The following is a 19,923-nucleotide window of genomic DNA, read 5'->3' on the forward strand; positions in this document are numbered from 1 at the left end:
CTGTTGTCACTCCTGTGCCTCCGAACCACCCCTCGCTGTCTTGCTCGTTTTGTCTCGCTCTTGCTTTCCTGTCCTTTTTCTGCCTTCCTTTCCCTTTCTCTCTGTCCCCCCCTCTTCCTTCCCCTGCCCCTTAATTTGTTCTTGTCTCTTACTTTCAGCCTCTCTTGAAACCATCCCACTGCTTTTCGTTACCTCACCCTGCACCATCCTCGAGTTTTCTCATTTCCCTACCCCCTGTTTTGTAATGTTTTATTGTGTGCAACCTCCCACCCTCCCTTTGTGCTGTGACTGCATCCCCCCTCCGACCCCACTTATGGAACTCTGCTTTTCTGTATATAGAGATTACTCTAATCACTAGTATATGCAGTAGACCTTTGTACCATCTACCATTCCTATGTGACTCTTAGAGTTTATCCAGTCATATTCCTTCCCTATGTATATAGAGATAACTCTAATCACTAGTATATGTAGTAGACCGCTGTGCTCTCCACCATTCCTTTGTGACTCTTAGAGTATATCCATGTGTATCCCTTCCCAATGTATATAGAGATAACTCTAATCACTAGTATATGCAGTAGACCATTGTGCTCTCTACCATTCCTATGTGACTCTTAGAGTATATCCATGTGTATCCCTTCCCTATGTATATAGAGATAACTCTAATCACGAGTATATGCGGTTGACCTTTGTACTCTCTACCATTCCTATGTGACTCTTAGAGTATATCCAGTCATATCCCTTCCCTATGTAAATAGAGATAACTATAATCACTAGTATATGCAGTAGACCTTTGTACTATATACCATTCCTATGTGACTGTTAGAGTATATCCATTGTATCTCCTTGTGTGACTTTACATCTTGTACATTTGCAATTTGTTCTGTTTGTATCCTTCATGTAACGCATGTAATCATAAGTCCTTATGTTTTTCAACTTGTCCTTATGTAAAGCGCTCTGACACCTTCGGGTAAAGTTCGTGCTATATAAAATCGCATAAATAAAAAAAAATACAAAAAATAAATAAATACCCCGGCATTGAAAAGGAACATATTTATTCTTCCCATTACAATTCACCGAGCATAAGGAGTTTTACCATTTGAAATTTTGTAGTTAAAGGCTCAAAATAAGGCCAACTATAAATATGAAATTCTGAAAAGTGGTTTTCCAGAAAGTCCATAATCCGTATTCTTGACGATCGTTCAATGGAGCACAGAGAACTTGTGGTATTTTATAGCCTTCTGAGGGTACGTCCTCGCGGAGTATCTAAAAGCAGAGCACCTACCTCTGGTATCCGTGTAGCAATCTACTTCAACAGGATTCTCTGTGATGTCTTTCCGCGATCCATCAGTAATAACACATTCTGCAAGACTTGTCTCATGACCACGGCATTTTACTTGAAGACAGGCGAGATCAGGCATGGGTTCTGAGGAGATGCTTTTTGCCACTGGTGGAAGAGCACCTCTATCAATGCAAAAGTATGCAGTCAGTAGTAGTACTGAACTCAGTGACAACTTAAATAGGTAATTGAGAGATCAAGAAAAGCAAGAAAGTAACAAATACTGTTTCAAAACATCATACCAACATTCAAGATTATCCATTGACTCCTTGCAAAATGTAAGATCCCGACTCACTATTACGGAGCGGTTCCGTCACGAGCATGTGAGCGCCGCTCGCCCCCCCCTTTCCCCTAGCGCTGCGGCGGAATTGCCGCCGCAGCGAAGGGGTTAATACTAAATAGGCTTCTCTGTAGGTCCGCAGTATAAGCTAGTATTTTTAATTATGCTTGTATGGCTGAAAAGTCACACCTGTTTCCACCATAAACTGCAAATAGGTTGAAACCACAAATATTAGAAAAAATAGGCTACTTCTTGCAAATAAAATCCTAAACTGTGTTAAAAACTGTTTTTTTTAATTCTGCTCTGCTTGTTCCTGACAGCTGGGAAAATGGTCATCTTAGCACAGCAACCATTTTGTTGTAGCCATTTTTAGAAAGAAAATACACCATCTTGCACAGCACGTTTTTTTCCCAAACATCACCCATTCTCTCTTTCATTGATCCATCCATCCACCGTTTCGTTTAGCATTCCTTTCCTTCTGCAAAGGAAAATGGGGCGGGGCCAAACAGGCAGAGCTTGCAGATGATGTTGGGCACTTGCATACTCAGGGTAAGTAAAAGGTAGAACCATGGACTCTGCTCTCACCAGGAAACAACAAGAAAGAAACCACTTGTCACAGTCACTACAGATCAGAATGCGCTCAGATAGATCAATGATGCATTCACCTCTATTAAGGATTTCAGCTCGCTTTTCAAAGTGGAATACAAGATGTACCACACTTGCTTTACTTTCCCTAAGCCCAAGAAGTTAGGATCATTATTGCTTTTAAGAATAGGAAGGGTTCTGCACGGCCCCCCTACCTAGGCCATTTTTTGCCCTGTGTACCCCATTCCAAGGGGCCCAGCCCCTTGATTCTGGGTGCCCTGAAGCCCACCCAGTGTGCAATACTGGGGACCGCGGAGAAGCCTCAATGCCCCCGGGGTAATTGCCGGCTCACCGCCTTCACAAGGAGCTGGCATTGCCGACGCATGGAGGGAGTAGCCAAAATGATGTTCCTTGAATGTGGGAACGGATTTTAAATCAGTTTTCCTGCTCCTGCCCTCTGGGATAGGACTTACTGTTTGCTCTCACTTGGCAGGAGCTTTCAAAGCTCCTGCCATGTGAGAGCAAACAGTTATGTCCCGCTATGGCCTGGAGGTGGGATGGAAGGGAGGAAGGGAAGGAAAGAAAGACAGAAGGATAAAAGGAAGGAAAGAAATACAAAATAAGGAAGGAAAGAAGGAATAAAAGAAAAAGGGAAAAAAGAAAGAAGAAAGGTAAGAACACAGGAAAGAAAGACAGAAGGTAGTAAGGGAAGAACACATGAAAGAAAGAAGGCAGGAAAAAAGAAGGAAAGCAAGAATGAAAGAAAGAAGGAAGAAGAAAGAAAGAAAGAAAGAAAGAAAGAAAGAAAGAAAGAAAGAAAGAAAGAAAGAAAGAAAGAAAGAAAGAAAAAAATGGGAAATACATTTTTTTATAGTGTTGCAAATTAAACATGATAAAGGTTGGTTTTCTTCCGGGGGCAACATTTATTAAAGAACAAATGGTGAAACCGAGTCCATAATAAATGTGTTTTGAAGAATTGCACACTTAGTAATCCCTATGTATAATATTGAAGCTACAGAATGCAGTCTGTTATGCTGTTAAGTCAAATAAACATAAGACACTCCAATAGGAATATACAACAGCATTAAGAGTAGACAGGAATGGATAAAGCAAGGAATGTGGCCTGTGCTCACATCTGGTATAAAGCATCATGATGCCACCTCAGCCGCAAAACACAGAGGCACCATTAAAGTAAGAATAAAGTAAAAACAAAAACACTGGCACTCAAAGGGACTACCTCATGTGCGAATGTGCTCATTGTGAGAGAGCAAAATGCAGACAGTCAAAGTGAAGTTAACCAGTGGCTGAAGTATGGAGAACCATTATCTCATGCTGTATGCTGTAGTGGGCGGAAACAAAATGTGAATGACACAACCAGAGACCAATGGATGAAGATAGGTCCCTTTCAATTAGTGTATATTTTACATATAATTTTAGCAAAATCAAAAGGTCTTGGTTAATGCCAGACCCAAATAAACATTGTCAAAGCCAATAGGTCTCGCTGATGGGCAAGCTATCAGGTTTTCCGATGTCTTTTATCCCTTCTTTCTGCAATGTGGCTGTGCAGCATGGATAAAAGTAATGTTAGAAAAAAGTGCTGTCCACCTCATGGAGCTTTATTTTTCCACCTTTACTTTTAGTCATGCTGCACTGCACAGCTAGGCTGCTGTTCAACATGGCTAAAAGGCATTGGCAAAACCAATAGCTTTCGCATAGGCGAAACTTGTTGACGTTGCCAATCGTTATTTTTATTTTGTGGCACAGTGCCATCGCTTCTTTGTAGGAATGTAATACTATACTTAGGGGGGCACTGAAAATGGCCACTTGTCGATGTCTGCGGTGCACAGTTGGTAAAAAAAGCATATGTTCAAAAGTACAGACGAATGAATGTCACACATAAAGCAAACAACCTAAATTTACCGGATGTGATGTTTATCTTATGCTAAAGTGGTCAATCAGTGACATATTTACTGGATACTGGTTGGAAAGAATAAGTTGCACGAAAAGAGGTGATTCGAACATAAAAAAAAACAAGTGAAAAATCTGGACAAAACTTGTAATATAGTCTAACATTCACTACACTCATTTTACTATGAGAGCATAAACGGGAACTCAGACGGGTCTGTGGAAACAAAACTAGAAATAGGCGGAGTTAAATTAATTTTTCGTTCTCTACTGTGAAATATATTTTCTCTTTTATAAGCACAGCTGCAGATAAATCTGACCGAACAGGAGATAGCTGTGCATGCAGTGGGGACTAAAGGGTGGGGGAGTGAGGTGGATGGGAGGCATGGAAAAAGGGGAGAGAATGACAGCTGTCACGCCATCACTACCATTGCAAAGACCCCTGGATGTTACTGTGGTGCAGGTCAGAGTTGGCTGCCTAGATGTGCACACAGCTAGGAAACACAGCACAAGTGTATTTCTGCTGCTGTATGTTGGGGCGTTCTAATAGGAGCATACCAATTTAGAACTGGGGAGCCTTTGAGATGGTGCTGGAGCCCACCACATCTGCCTTTTTCGATCAGTCTCTCATTCCATGAAAACAACTGAAAGTAGGCTTTACATTGGTTTTCTGAAGAGAATTACTGCACAGCCACATACCCGCCCATCCCCAAAGCCGACGTGACCAACATTGCTTTTAGTGGCACACCACGAAAGAGACCATCCATAAATTGACCTATATGGCAACTAGGAAGTTTCCGGAGAGACCACACTCATAAAAGTGGAAAGCGCTCCAATACCTTTGGGTCGAGTTTTCGCTATATACAAGCAACACCCCATGACGGTGGGAGAGGGACGGGGCAAGTAGCCACAGGGGTTGGGAGGGAGCAAGCAACAGCAAAAGAAGGGTGATTGGGGGATGGGAGAGGCAAGATTGTGAAGTGGGGAGTAGTACAATTTGAAACTTATGCAAGCGAGTGTGCACAGAGCAGCGGGACAGTGGGAGGAGCAAGAAAATGTAACCCAATCACGTCAGGAGCAGAGGATGGGCACGGATTAGGTTTAATCAATCTTTGCTAGGTCCCTGCTCCACTGCAAGCATCGGAAGTGACATTTCGGCTGCACTGGCCAATGAACATGCCTGCAAAGAAGAATTAAGCTGAATCAGAATAATGGTAAGCAACGGACGGGCTCTAAACCCTATTTAGGTCTCACTCAAGAAGCGCTTCTGCGGTCTCTTCGAGACATGCTGTATTCAGATATGGACTTGATGCCCCATCCATTTTCTGCACATCTTTTCAATTGGCCTCTGTTACTGTCCTTTATAAATGGTGGCTTTTGATTCGTGATTAGGTTTATTGGTCCCTCCTTACTACCGCCTTTTCTCCATTTGTAACCTTCCATGAGGACTGGCCCTCTTACTGTGTTGTTACTCGACATGTTTTATTTACACTATTTGAGCACTATTTTACTAATGACTTTATCCTACCTGCTGCTGCAGGTAGGACAAGCGCTCCAGCTTTACCCTGCACACGTAGCAGGCACGCTTTCATCTTTAAAAAGGTGTGGTCACCATTGTTCTCTGGCGGGTTCGCCAACCTCTATCTTCTCAATATTGTGTGCATTTAGTAACCAGCACGGCACAGGAAGCGTGCTACGCTGATTATACAAAACGTACAATATTGAAAAAATAGAGTTTTGCAAGCTACACTGATGACAAGAAAGTCGCGGCTCGCCAAACTGTATTTTTTCAATATATTATGTGTTTAGTAACGAGCGCGGACAAAATTACAATATTGAAAAAATAGAGGTTGGCAGTAACACCTTTCCTTTTATTGTATGTTTTTCTGCCAATAAATAGTTCACCATGACTCCGCCCCATTTCTGTGCAACACCCATATCTCCGTAATTAGTGTGTTACCAGAATCCAGAATATCCATTTCCAAAACTGCTGGTAACCGTTCACGCTACCATTGCTGAAGCCAGCGCTACGATATTGGCAGGCATTTACCCAATAAAGAACCCCCATCTTCGAAATCGGACGCCCACTTAGTGGTTACATTTCTGGTGAATGTGTTAACCAATGAACAAGAGGTAAATAATTCTATAACCAATAAGATACCGGGGTAAAAGTTTCAAGTCTCCACAGCCAATAAAAACAAGATTGCCGGTGACCAATTGAAGGTGCCTTCACTTTTTCTGCTGCGAGTATGGAAAGCGCGCCTTTCTTTCATTCCTATACATGTGTTTCAGGCTCTAGCGCAGAGTAGTTTTTCAAGTGATGGAGAGAGCTCCAGCAAGCAGCTCCTATACCTCCTCCTTAGCGTGAGAGCGCTCACTGCCCACAATCTTGGTCCCCCATCTGTGTGTCCAGTCACGGCTGTAGGTGTCCAATCGCTCCATCTTCATTTTCAGCTTCATCTTCTTTTCGCTTTCCTCCTCATGCCTCTATTTCATTTATGTGGCGCCCAGCACAGGTAAGAGCGACTGCTCCTGCACCACTAATTTCAGTGCACACCCACCACCAGAGGAGTCTGTTGTGGACGCGCCTTCCTTTGGCAACAAACAACAAGATTGCCAATACTGATGATTCTTTTTCAACAATGAATGCCCAAAAGTGCACAGAACCAAATCAAAGGCACCCGGGTTGATTCTGTATCAAAAATCCAACTGTCATTTAATTTGCATCAGAGCAAGCACATTATTTTTATTTATTTAAATGTGATTCTCATTCTCAATAATACACACAAAAGAAACATTTCTTTAACACAGACAATTAATACAGCAAAAACAATTAGCAATACATTCAAGGAACAAATATCTTTGATACCATTTGGACAAGGACTAAGAACACATACAACACAGAACATACAATGACTAGACGTTCGTACACAAAAAACATTAATTCAAAGAATAGAAAATTGAAACATCAAACAGTGTAAATGTTTAAAAACAAGTCATGATTCTGCAAGAAATCAATCAACCACATTATCTCTCCTTAAATTTAGGCAAAAACCATGACATAAATATATGACAACACTTGTTTGGAAAGAGAAAGGGACTGGTTGAAGCGTTTCGAACCTCACTTCAATTAATTGGAGGTTCTCCTCAGGACCAAACACGACAACAACAAAAACAAAGATTCTAATTTGATCTACACCCTACCAATGTGTGCAACATTGCATGCATGCCAGGTTCCATAAAAAAGCGTCTTACCTATTGCTAAAGATTAAAAGATCAGATTTTCACTTGGGCAAAAGGTTGTATCTACTACTGAATGAGCAGAACAAAGGAAAAGACCAAAGGTAGAAAAAGTCAGAAGGATTCAGTCATGTGAATTACTGTCAAAACAAACAGACTGAGTGTTAACATGGACTTACTTCTGGGCGGGCAGTCAATGTATCATGGGGCTTTGTCATAGCATGTGACTGTCAATTTCAGTGCAGTCTTTTGGGAGAATGCAACAGGAATGGAAGCCATTTGAGGCTTTTAAAAATTGGGGATTTAATTAATTGAATTATGGCAAGCACGTACCTTTTTGTACGCGTGTACGGCTAGAATCGGGATGCTTACATTGATTCATGCAGGTCTCTGAAACATGAAAAACAATGATGGTGTTGTTCACGTGTTGTTCACTCTTGCCCGGCAATTGATAAGCCGAACACACCAGCGACACAACGCTGCTTCAAACTGTGAAGTGGCCTGGAGAGAGATGTCACCACCGGGGGAACTCGCTAAATAAGGTAACTTTGCCTATACATACCATCATCGTGTTGTAAATAAGCGTGAATTTTCCCGCTTGTGTTTCTTTCGAACGTAGATTGTATCGGGGTCACTCATCTGTACCCCATTGTTTTTCTAAAAAGCATCTCCACATAGAACTCTTCCCCGTCTCCTAAAAATGGACCGTGCACCTTTTGGCCAAATTACAGGATACATTCAACAATACCATAATTGTTTTTCATGTTTCAGAGCCCTGCATGAATCACTGTGAGCATCTCGATTCTAGCCGTACACGCATACAAAAAGGTACGTGTCAATTAAATCCCCGATTTTGACAAGCCTCAACTGACTTCCATTCCTGTTGCGTTCTCCCAACAGACTGCACTGAAATTGACAGTCACATGCTATGACAAAGTCCCATGATACATTGACTGCCCGCCCAGAAGTAAGTTCATGTTAACACTCAGTCTGTATGTTTTGCCAGTAATTGACTTGACCGAATCCTTCTGACTTTTTCTACCTTTGGTCTTTTCCTTTATTCAAATAAATTAAAGTTGGCTTTTTGATACAGAATCAACCCAGGTGCCTTTATTTTGGTTCTGTGCACTTTGGGGCATTCATTGTTGAAAAAGAATCACCAGTATTGGCAATCTTGTTGTTTTTTGCTTATCTAGCTCAGACTTACTGATTGGAATCCTACCCTTCCTTGTTACATATTCCTTTGGCAACGGCGTACCCATCACTTCTGCGCAGTCCGATGTCCAGCACAGAAAGGTTGATAAGAGAGCCCCATTAAATTAAATAGCAACATCTATGGTAACACGTTAGCAGTGCAGCTTGGCAACATTCATTTCCTGGTGCCTTTCCACCAAGACATGGTTTGCGTATGGTTGGGTTGTCTCTTTGTGTTATGACGAAAACTTTTAATGACACACAGAATGCGCGTCAAGTAACAGTGAGCACCTTGCTTGGAACAGAACCTGTTTGCATGCTTGGTTTCAGGAATGTTAGGGAGCACCCTTATCTGAAGCATAAAGTGCTTTCTTGTATTCTTGCACTCACACCTATGAAGTCAATGTGGGGCGCTGCACAGCTTTGAAGGATTTCAATTTCTAGTAGCATATATTTTGCCCATTGACGTACTTCTGAGTTCACATGAAGCCCATGGCTTTCATATTTGGATACTAGCGATCTTGCGGTGAACCACCTTAGATATTTAGCGTTGCCACCATGAGCCTTTGGAGGCTGTGAGGAAGAAAATAGATTTATAACACCATCCTTGCTGACAGGGTCGGACTGACCTATAGGCAACCTGGCTGTTCCAGACGGTCTAGTGTAACAGGTCAGTGTGTGGGCTGTTGTTTGTCTTTTTGTAGTCTTGTTTTATGGTGTGTTGATTTCCATGATATTACCACAAACTTTGTCTGGATCATCCACCAATGCATGCACTCTCCCGTACCTTGCAAAACACCCTTACATTGTGTAATTATAAGGTCAAAACAACCCCTATATGGAAATGTGGGCTATTTTTTTTAGCAATCCCATTCACTAATGCACCACTTCTATTTTTGTGTCCGAACCTATTTTTTGTCCCAGTCCGATCCTGCATGCTTGCTGACACGCTTATATAGGAAATTATGTTGAACGTTTATTGATTAGGTTGATCTAGCTTAAGGGCGATCTAAGGATCAGTGGTGAGTTCACCGAACAGGTAACGCTCATCCTGAGAAAGCTAGAGCTGTCCTATTGGTGGCTTCAGCACAGTACAGTTGAGTTTTTTACAGCTCATTAACGTAAGCTCCCAATCATCTCTTTCCCTCTCTTTCTTTCTTTCTTTCTCTCTCTCTCTCCCTCTCCCTCTCTCATACACACACACACAGACACCTCTCATGATGTCTCATGCACTCTTCCCACCTCTCTCATATGGTTCACTTCCGGCAGGACACAAGTCCTAAAAAAAGAAGTGGGGGGACGCTGACGTCACGACAGGAAGTGACGTCACGAAAGGTGGCTTGCACCATCAGACTCATTGCATCCCCTCACTCACCCCTTAGATGCGATTGCATCAGAGAAGCCAGCGCGTGAGCAGTGTTCTGAATGGGCTCTGATCTCGCCCCAGAGAGGCCAAAGAGTGAATGCGTGGCTCCATTTGCTCCAGTTATTGAGCTCCCATTAAAATAAGTAGGGGGACGCCGTCCACTCACGTGGTACCCCGACTCGAGCCCTGACTTCAGGTCTTTGAGCACAGTTCCTTTCCTGTGCCTTTTTAAAATTTCTGTCCATCTCCTACTCTTCTTGGAGTGTCTTCTGCATACACAAACACAACCTTTTTATGCTTCCATAGCCTGCTCTACCCTTTTTTCTCTCTTTCTTACATACTATTTCTGCTTCTCTGTCTGGAGATCATTCACCACTTTGTGCATAAATTACCTATCCCTCTCTATATTCCTTTCTATCTAGTCTATGCAGTTCTCACCCCATCTATTCACCTTGCCACATAATTCCACTACACAAATAAACTACACACCACACAATTCCACCACTAACAATTCTAATTCAACCCACACAATTATATTCCACATCACATATATCCACTCCACAACAAGCTTTTGCAATGCAATAGGTCTCGCATTAGGAAAGTTTGAGCTATTGGCCTTGTAAATGACAATTTTTTTATTTATGTGTTGGTTTTGAAAATAGTGAAATTAATAGCTTTGTTATTTACAATGGCAATACTTTTATCTTTTGGGTGTGTGAGGGTGAGTGAGAGGGTGTGTGAGGGTGAGGGGGTGTGTGAGGGGGTGGTTGAGGGGGTGAGAGGGTGTGTGAGAGGGTGAGGAGGTGTGTGAGGGTGAGTGAGGGTGAGGCGGTGTGTGAGGGTGAGTGAGGGTGAGGGGGTGTGGGGATGTGAGGGTGAAGGGGTGGGTGAGAGGGTGTGTGAGGGTGAGGGTGTGTCAGGGTGAGGGTGAAAGGGTGGGTGAGCGTGGGTGAGAGGCTGAGGGGGTGGGAGGGAGGGGGATAGATAGATAGGAGGGCTATCGATATAGAGGGAGGGCGATAGATAGAGTGAGTGAGGGCAATAGATAGAGTGAGTGAGGGCGATTGATAGAGTGAGTGAGGGCGATTGATAGAGTGAGGGCGATTGATAGAGTGAGTGAGGGCGATTGATAGAGTGAGTGAGGGCGATAGATAGAGTGAGTGAGGGCGATAGAGTGAGTGAGGGCGATAGAGTGAGTGAGGGCGATAGAGTGAGTGAGGGCGATAGAGTGAGTGAGGGCGATAGAGTGGTAGAGTGAGCGCAGTAGAGTGAGCGCGGTAGAGTGGTAGAGTGGTAGAGTGAGGGCAGTAGAGTGAGGGGGTGTGAGGGGGTGTGAGGGTGAGGGGATGTGAGGGTGAGGGGATGTGAGGGAGGGTGAGGGGGTGTGAGTGTGAGGGGATGTGGGGATGTGGGGGTGAGGGGGTGTGTGAGGGTGAAGGGGTGGGTGAGAGGGTGTGTGAGTGAGGGTGAGGGTGTGTGAGGGTGAGGGTGAAAGGGAGGGTGAGCGAGGGTGAGAGGATGAGGGGGTGTGAGGGAGTGTGAGGGGATGTGGGGGTGAGGGGTGTGAGGGTGAGGGGATGTGAGGGTGAGGGGGGTGAGGACGTAGGGATGTGTGGGTGGGTGAGGGGGTGTGAGGGTGAGTGGGTGGATGAGGGGGTGTGAGGGGGTGTATGGGTGAGAGGGTGTGTGAGAGGGTGAGAGGGTGTATGAGAGGGTGAGGGGGTGTGTGAGGGTGGGTGAGGAGGGTGAGGGTGAGGAGGTGTGTGAGGGTGAGGGGGTGTGAGGGAGAGGGGGTGAGGGGATGTGGGGATGTGAGGGTGAAGGGGTGGGTGAGAGGGTGTGTGAGGGTGAGGGTGTGTGAGGGTGAAAGGGTGGGTGAGGGGGTGGGAGGGAGGGGGATAGATAGATTGGAGGGCTATCGATATAGAGGGAGGGCGATAGATAGAATGAGTGAGGGCGATAGATAGAGTGAGTGAGGGTGATAGATAGAGTGAGTGAGGGCGATAGATAGAGTGAGTGAGGGCGATAGATAGAGTGAGTGTGGGCGATAGATAGAGTGAGTGAGGGCGATAAAGTGAGTGAGGGCGATAGAGTGAGTTAGGGCGATAGAGTGAGTGAGGGCGATAGAGTGAGTGAGGGTGAAAGAGTGAGTGAGGGCAATAGAGTGGTAGAGTGAGCGCGGTAGAGTGAGCGCGGTAGAGTGGTAGAGTGAGGGCAGTAGAGTGAGGGTGAGGGTGTGTGTGAGGGTGAGTGAGGGGGTGTGAGGGTGAGGGGTAGTGGGGATGTGGGGGTGAGGGGGGGGTGAGGGTGAAGGGGTGGGTGAGAGGGTGTGTGAGGGTGAGTGAGGGTGAGGGTGAAAGGGTGGGCGAGAGGGTGAGGGGGTGTGAGGGAGTGTGAGGGGATGTGAGGGTGAGGGGGTGTGAGGGTGAGGGGATGTGAGGGTGAGGGGGTGTGAGGGGGGTGAGGATGTGGGGGTGAGGGGGTGTGTGAAGGGGTGTGTGAGGGTGAAGGGGTGGGTGAGAGGGTGAGTGAGGGTCAGGGTGTGTGAGGGTGAGGGTGAAAGGGTAGGTGAGCGTGGGTGAGAGGCTGAGGGGGTGGGTGAGGGAGTGTGAGTAGGTGTGAGGGTGAGAGGGGGTGTGAGGGTGAGAGGGGGTGTGAGGGTGAGGGGGTGTGAGAGTGAGGGGGTGTGAGGGTGAGGAGGTGTCTGGGGGTGAGGGTGTGTGAGTGAGAGGGTGTGAGGGTGAGGGGATGTGGGGGTGTGTGAGGGTGAAGGGGTGGGGGTGAGGGTGTGTGAGGGTGAGATAGAAAAAATCTGGGCGGTAATTACCATGCGTAGCAAATGGTGAATGCAGCGAGTATTATCTACGATATGGGGAGCAACCGTGAGTTCTAAGCAACCTGCTCTGAAAGCTGTCACTCGTAAGGAATGTCTCAAAAAGTGAAATCTGAACAGACACTCCGTATTGAAAGATTAGCTGTACGGCATGGAAAAGCGGTGCCTGCAGTAATGTGTAAATAAACATAATGTTCTAAAAACAACGGAAAAAGTGTGACCACTGGTTACGTGGGTGTGGCATCCGGGGCAGTAGGAAAGGCTTTAGTGCATTGTCGTCCTGATACAGTTGATGGATGCATCAGAAAGATTGTTGATGGATGCATCAGAAAGATTGGGCAAATGGCATAACGATGTGAAGTCTAAACTAGGAGACCACGGCGCTGATGATCCCCCACCCCCCCCATGGGCGTAGGAAGTGTGGGGGACGAGGGGGACATATCCCCCCCAGATTTTGTAGTGGGGGGGACGCGGGGGACGAGGGTCAAAAGAATTTCCCCTCTCTTCTGTCTGTGGCAGGGCCATTGGTATGTCAAAGCGCGAGTTCTTTGACATGCTAATGGCCCTGTACTTGACCTGTGACCTTCCCTTTTGTTGTGCTGCAAAAGCTACAGGAATGTTTTCACACCTCGCCGCCACCACTGTCTGCAGTCTGCACTTCCAGCACAAAGGAAGAGGCAGTTTGTTGATTGCTGACGGCTTTAGAGTTTGTGGCACCCAGTGCGACCATCTCGGTGGGCGCCCCAACAAACTTTTTTATTTTAAGTTATGCGGTAAAACAATGCTGGTGTAATGCTTGTAAAGGGACTCAGATATATGGCGCTCTGAGCACAAGATGTAAAATGTGCTATTTACTGTATACCTGAAAACAAGAAAGGTATTTGGACTAGAGACACACAAAGTAAAGGAATAGAACAAGGTGCCCAGAATGCAATAGGCACACACTGCTGCAAGGCATTGTGCGTACACAGTGACAGGTGCAATTTCAATTTTATTTTATTATGTTTTGGCTCTCAACGAGGGCCACATAAAAATCAAATGCAGATTACATTACAAGGGGGGAGTTCAAACAATACACAAAAAGCAAAATGCATCCATTAACAGATACACAAGAATAAGCAATGTCAGTCCTCGCCAAAGCATCTAATAAATGGCTAAAAAACCCTTAAAGAAATTAAAAATATGAAAGCAAAACATTTCATTTGGAGGACAGTACAAATATTGTAGGAAAATGTTCACATTAGAAATACCCAGTTGGAGACATATTGGTTTTAACCATTTAAGCCGCAATGGGCGGAGTGCAGGGCAAACCAACAAGACATGCATACGATTCTGGGTGCTTAGGTTACAGTAATTACACAACGGAGATGTTCCATGCCACTTAGACAGAAGAAGATTTAAGGGCAAAAGATCATAACGTAAAAGGAACCAGAATCTACGCACACCATGTGGCGTATTCCATGTGGCGTAAGGTTGGGCCAACTTCATAACATAAGAATTAAGGAGGAGATCACAACCCTTTTTTCCTTGTATTGTATTCTTATCTGTTTGAAAACACAGTTCCCACGATGCCTGTTTTAACAAGAATTTTAGGTGTGAAGGTGAATGTAGAAACAATCCACTTTCATCTACCTTTAAGAGAGACACAGCCCATCTAAAATTCTTTACTAATCGTGAGAACTCTTTAAAGTTGCCCAACAATTCCTTTTTGAGGAGAGCTCTCATTGTCCCTGACTCTGCTCTTGCCAAGCAGGCCACCCATCTTACTAGGGCACATAGTCCCTGGACCCAACTGCTCCTAAGGCCGAGATCAAGCCTACATGCGGCCAAAGAGCAGGCTGTGTTCAGAGTAGATAGGGATCTTAAGAGTTTCCCCTCAATTCTATGACAAAAAACCCAGTGCTTCAGATCTATGAGTTCTATGCCATATAATAGCGTAGCGGGAATCTTAGCCCTGTACACCTCTAGCAGACAGGCAAAGTGTCGTTTTCCGGTGGAAAAATAAAGAGAATTTAAACCCTTGCCATGTGCAAGGGCTTTACGAGAACTATGCTCAATATGGGGCCTCTCACTCAAATTAGCCGTTACAATTTTACCCAGAAAGGTATAGGATTTAACAACCTCTAATTTCTGATCTCCAATACACCAACCAAAATTTTCAGAGCGGCACTTCTTTTTCCCAGCAATACACATAATTTTGCTTTTGGAAATGTTAATCTTCATATAATGAGAATCAGCAAAAACATGTAAAGCTTGTAGCCGGTTGGCAAGACCTTTCGGAGTCAGATCTAATACAAGAATGTCATCCGCATACATCAAACAAGAAATAGAGGATCCCCCAACCACCGGGGCTATCACAGCACTAGCTGTCAAAAATGCAGGAAGGTCTACAGTATATAAGGAAAACAATAGTGGGGCCAGGAGACAACCCTGTTTAAGGCCGTTTGCAGATGGAATTCTATGCGAGCGACCCCTTTCGCCCCCTTGGAGGATGCTACACCACGTATCCGTATGGAGGGCACGTAACAGGTCCAAAAGATAAGAGGGTAAACCCAGGGTAGCTAGCTTTCTCCACAGCGTTCGACGATCAACTCTATCGAACGCCGTGGAGAAGTCAATGAACGCTGCGAACACCACCCCCCCTCTCACACGTGTGTATTTATCGGTAATCACATGGAGAGTGGTGAGATTATCTAGTGTACTGTGCCCCCTGCGGAAACCAGTTTGTTCGGGAGGTAAAATATTATTCTCCTCGATCCAGTTGTCAAGTAAAATTAGAATACATTTAGCAAAGACCTTACCAACTGAGTCGAGGAGAGCAATCAAACGGTAGTTCATAGGATTATCCCTAGCTCCCTTCTTAAAAATAGGGACCAGTATACTTCCCTTCCACGAGGCGGGGACACTTTTTGTGTCAAAGCAGGACTTGAACAATGGATAGAGAATCTTACTCCATAGCAGTGGTTCCTGCTTCAGGACCGTCATAGGTATTTCATCTGGTCCCATTGCGCCAGAAGAGCGCATGTTCTTAATAGCCATTTCTATTGTTTTCTCTGTTGGATAAGTGGCCGGAGTCTCAGATATTACATACAGGTCACTATCAGTCGAAGATGTTATATTCCCTGAATACAGCTCCTGGATGTAAGAGGACCATACTTCTTCAGGGATAGGGATGGGGAGAGGACTCACTCTGGTACCACATCCCTTCCCAACTATGGACCAAAATTCTCTGGATTTGCCATATGTAACAGCTTCCCGCAAATTTATCCAAACTGAGTCTTCCTTTTCCTTTTTTATTCTCGCTTTTAATCTAGTTCTCCTTCTTTTTAACCTCGAAATTTCCTTAGCTAAGTCATCTGATCTACCTAAAAATTGGTCACGCACTAATTTATTTATTTCCTTATTCAGGATGCGCAGTGCACTAGGAAAAAAGACCTTTTTCCTAGAGCGAGTAACCTTTTTTACATTTAAAATGACCCTTCTCACAAATTTTTCAAAGTTATCACTTTCGGACCCATACCAGTCACTAAGTTCTAATATAGTTTTGCATAAGATATCATGCAAACTTGCAATGGCGGCAGGGTTCCAGAAACATCTACCCGAAGATCCATGGAAAGTAACAGTATTACTATTAAGGGACCAAGACTCAGCAGGCGGGGGTTTTAAAGAAAGCGTTATAGTGATTATGCTATGATCACTCAAGGCTGATGGAGCAATCTCAATATCCCGAATACGTGAGACAATATCATAGTCTGAAATCACATAGTCAAGAATTGAGACGCTAAAAGGAGATCTATGAGTGAATTTCGCAGGCACATCAGAGGGAAATCTTCCATTTACAATAATCCCCTCAATCGCTGATAATTCCTGCAATAAAATCTTCCCTCTTTTGTTGGTTATTATTTTATCTGGAAAGATAGATTGAGGGATAGCGTATGCCTCTTCTTTGGGCTTATTTCTAAATAAATTTAAGCTGACATTGGATATTTTACAGTTTAAATCTCCAACTAAGATAACTTCGGGTGGAGTTGGAACATTTTTAATCTGTCCAATATACTGAAATACCTGCTTCAATAAAATGTTAAAACTCTCGTCGGGAGGGATATACACGTTGATAATAACAATAGGAGACTTAATTACAGAGCTAGGTAGATATGCAATTGTTATGGCTTGAAAAAGATTACTTGGGTCAATGTAGTGCGAGAATCTCCAATCCATTTTGTTAGATAGTAAACAAGCGATTCCCCCTTTGGCGTGACCTTTCCTGGATGGAGCAGCCGGCGCTTCCAATACATAATAATCCTTCCCTACATGTCTATTATTGGAACACCATGTTTCTTGGATACAGATTACATTTGCTCCTAACGAGAATAGAAAATCAAGTTTCTCTGGACTGCTATGTATCCCAGCTGCATTCCAGGAAATAATTTTCAATTGATTGTTAAAGATGATGGAATAGTTTAGAATTATCTACATTCTTGGTAGACAAGGCACTATGCAGCCAATCCCACCTATGATTATCCTCTGATGGCAAAGAGTTCTGAATTGGTGGAAGGGGTGCTGCCTGTGATACCAACCGTTTCCCCTTGGAGACCCAAATCTTTAGATCTGCAAAAGGAAAGGATACCCCATCTTGTCCATCACCCTTACCGGGCATCCTGTGGGGTGGCAAGAGTTTGCCAGAGCTGAAAATAGGCAAAACATCAATACCTCTACATTGGAAATTCTCCGCTTGCTGTAATATCAAATTTACAATTATTTTAGAATAAAATTTAACCCTTATACTTGATACAATGTCTCCACCTAACAAAGTGACCAGCTCAATATCACTTGATTGAATTAGCTGGAGACTTTCCAAGTCACTAAAGCATTTGAGCAACCAGGATCTATTTGAGGGCAAATTTACATCAAATAAGGGAAGAAAGTCCAAAACCAAAGTATCCACATAAGACATTGGTGATTTAACATGGGAAGAAAGAGGTGGACATACATCGACCCCATCCATGGGAGCGAAAGAAGGCGCCAAAGGATTAAGAGCCCCTGGTTCCACCGGCAAAGTAGTTCTAGTCTCTACCAATGGGAGGGCCGTCTGGCCATGCACAACGTTCTGGAGTAGCACTTCCACGTTCGCAGGTGGAGTATTACAACTAGATACTGGAAGACAAGGCACCTTGATCAATTTTGTGGTCACCATATTCAAGTCAGCGGCATTGTCTTCATTGTCTGATAAGATAATTGAATTTTGGAAACAAATCCGCCTTTGTCTTTTCTTCTTATATTTACGCACAGGTTTCCTTCTTTTTCCTTTATTCTTTTTGTAATGACAAGATCTTTCTTTTATTTCTTGAGCGTCATCTTGTTGCCCTTTTTTTTCCGGAATAAAAATTGGGAATAGTTCCTGTGCTACTTTGCAATCTGAAGAAGACAAGTTTTCTTCCTTTATTTCCAGGATGGAGTTCTTTATACAGTTAGACGCTGCGGAAACAACCTGGGTCGTAGCGGATTTTTCTTGCGCTATTACTGAAGGCATACTACCAGATATCTCTGTTGGAACATTTGCACTCCCTGTTGCCGTGCAGTTATCGGCTACAGTTGATGGAACACTCCTCATTTCCGGAGCCTTTTGCAGCATTGTATTCAATATTTTGGTGACAGAATCCAGAATACAATCAGAACTGCCCACAAATTTGCCCAAAAGGCAAAGTATAGAAGATAGCAAATGTTCCAGGGCAATCAGAGATTCCGATATAGGTTTTTCGCCCACAGTACCAGAAGGGCAGAATCCCGATAGGTTGAGGTCCGGGTTCATGGAAGCATTTAGCAGCTCAGACATGTCCTGCACATTTGTTGAAGGAGTGCTACTATAGAGCAATAACCCAGATGCAGTTGCACCCACTGATGGCTTGATGGCATCTGAAGGTTTCACACAACCTGAATTCATATAGCGACCACAGAGTTCAAGGTCGATGGATGACAGAGAGAGCTCTCCACCCGACCTAACATACCTTGTAGGGGTAAGTGGCGCTGAAGGATTGATAATTTGTTTTTCTTCCGAAAAGTGCACTTGAGACTCAGAAACACCATCAACCTCAAGAAGAGCATGGCTGGACCTCGCGGTGGATTCAATTTGAAAAGGGTCTGGCATTAATGGAAGGGAGGCCGGCACGCCAACCACTTGAGCAGGAGCCACAAGTGCACCAGATAGGATATCGTCTTTTTCATCAACAGATACTTTCTTATCCATAGTTTTATCCCACAGATCAAAGAGCTGGCATTGACCCTTTAATAATGGATTGTTCACTGATTTATTTCTTAGGGGGTTGGATTTTGTTTTAGCACAAGTCCTTCCCCCCACTAGTCTCCCAGAACGAAGTTTCTTAGTCATCCTTTAAGATAATTTTCCGAAGGGTATCGAGAATAAAAGTGTATATCCGCAAATGTGATTTAAAATTAGATAAAACGTATGAAAGGATTAGGTGAGGAGGGGAGTAGACAAGTGCCCTCTAGTAGGTGTTAAAGGAGCATCAAACAAATACCATGCGGCAACTTTGCAGAGTAATACCTCGTGTGCAATATAACCTGAATATTTATGCACCAGGTAAAAATAACCGGGCCCAGCCCAGCCTACCTCAGCCACTGAGGGCCACAGAGGGCCCGCCCTTTGCCTGGGCTTAGCCCGGCGTCCCGCACGCGTCCCGCTTAGCGTCGAGGGTGTGTCTTAAGTAGGCGGAGCAGGGGCGGGAAGAGACTCCAGGTGCGCTCCGGTAATCCTGCGCTGAACCCTGGGTCTCGCAGTCCCGGCCCCTGTTTAAACAGCCTCAGACGCGGTCAAGAATGCAGTCTTTCGCCTTTGCTTCACGGGACAGCAGGTAAGGGGAAGACAGCCAAAGTCACGGGTTACCAAAGCAGCTGCGAGCGGCACCCGCGGAGCGGGGGCCGCAAGCTGTTAGTAGATCAGGCAGCCAATCAGGGCGGAGCAGGGGCGGGAAGAGACTCCAGGTGCGCTCCGGTAATCCTGCGCTGAACCCTGGGTCTCGCAGTCCCGGCCCCTGTTTAAACAGCCTCAGACGCGGTCAAGAATGCAGTCTTTCGCCTTTGCTTCACGGGACAGCAGGTAAGGGGAAGACAGCCAAAGTCACGGGATACAAAAGCAGCTGCGAGCGGCTCCCGCGGAGCGGGGGCCG

The 19,923-nt window shown here is 44.7% G+C and overlaps 1 protein-coding gene across 3 annotated transcripts in view; it reads right to left on the bottom strand.

Annotated features, from left to right (window-relative positions):
• CFI (complement factor I) overlaps positions 1-19,923 on the bottom strand; it is a 365,757-nt gene that overhangs the window by 218,374 nt on the left and 127,460 nt on the right. For all 3 annotated transcript variants that reach the window (XM_078676680.1, XM_078676681.1, XM_078676679.1), the window contains one exon: positions 1,283-1,461. In XM_078676680.1, the coding sequence (XP_078532806.1) occupies positions 1,283-1,461 (179 nt within the window). The remainder of the gene's footprint in view (positions 1-1,282; positions 1,462-19,923) is intronic.

This window comes from Lissotriton helveticus, chromosome 2_1 (genome assembly GCF_964261635.1).
Source record: "Lissotriton helveticus chromosome 2_1, aLisHel1.1, whole genome shotgun sequence".
Classification (NCBI taxonomy): domain Eukaryota; kingdom Metazoa; phylum Chordata; class Amphibia; order Caudata; family Salamandridae; genus Lissotriton; species Lissotriton helveticus.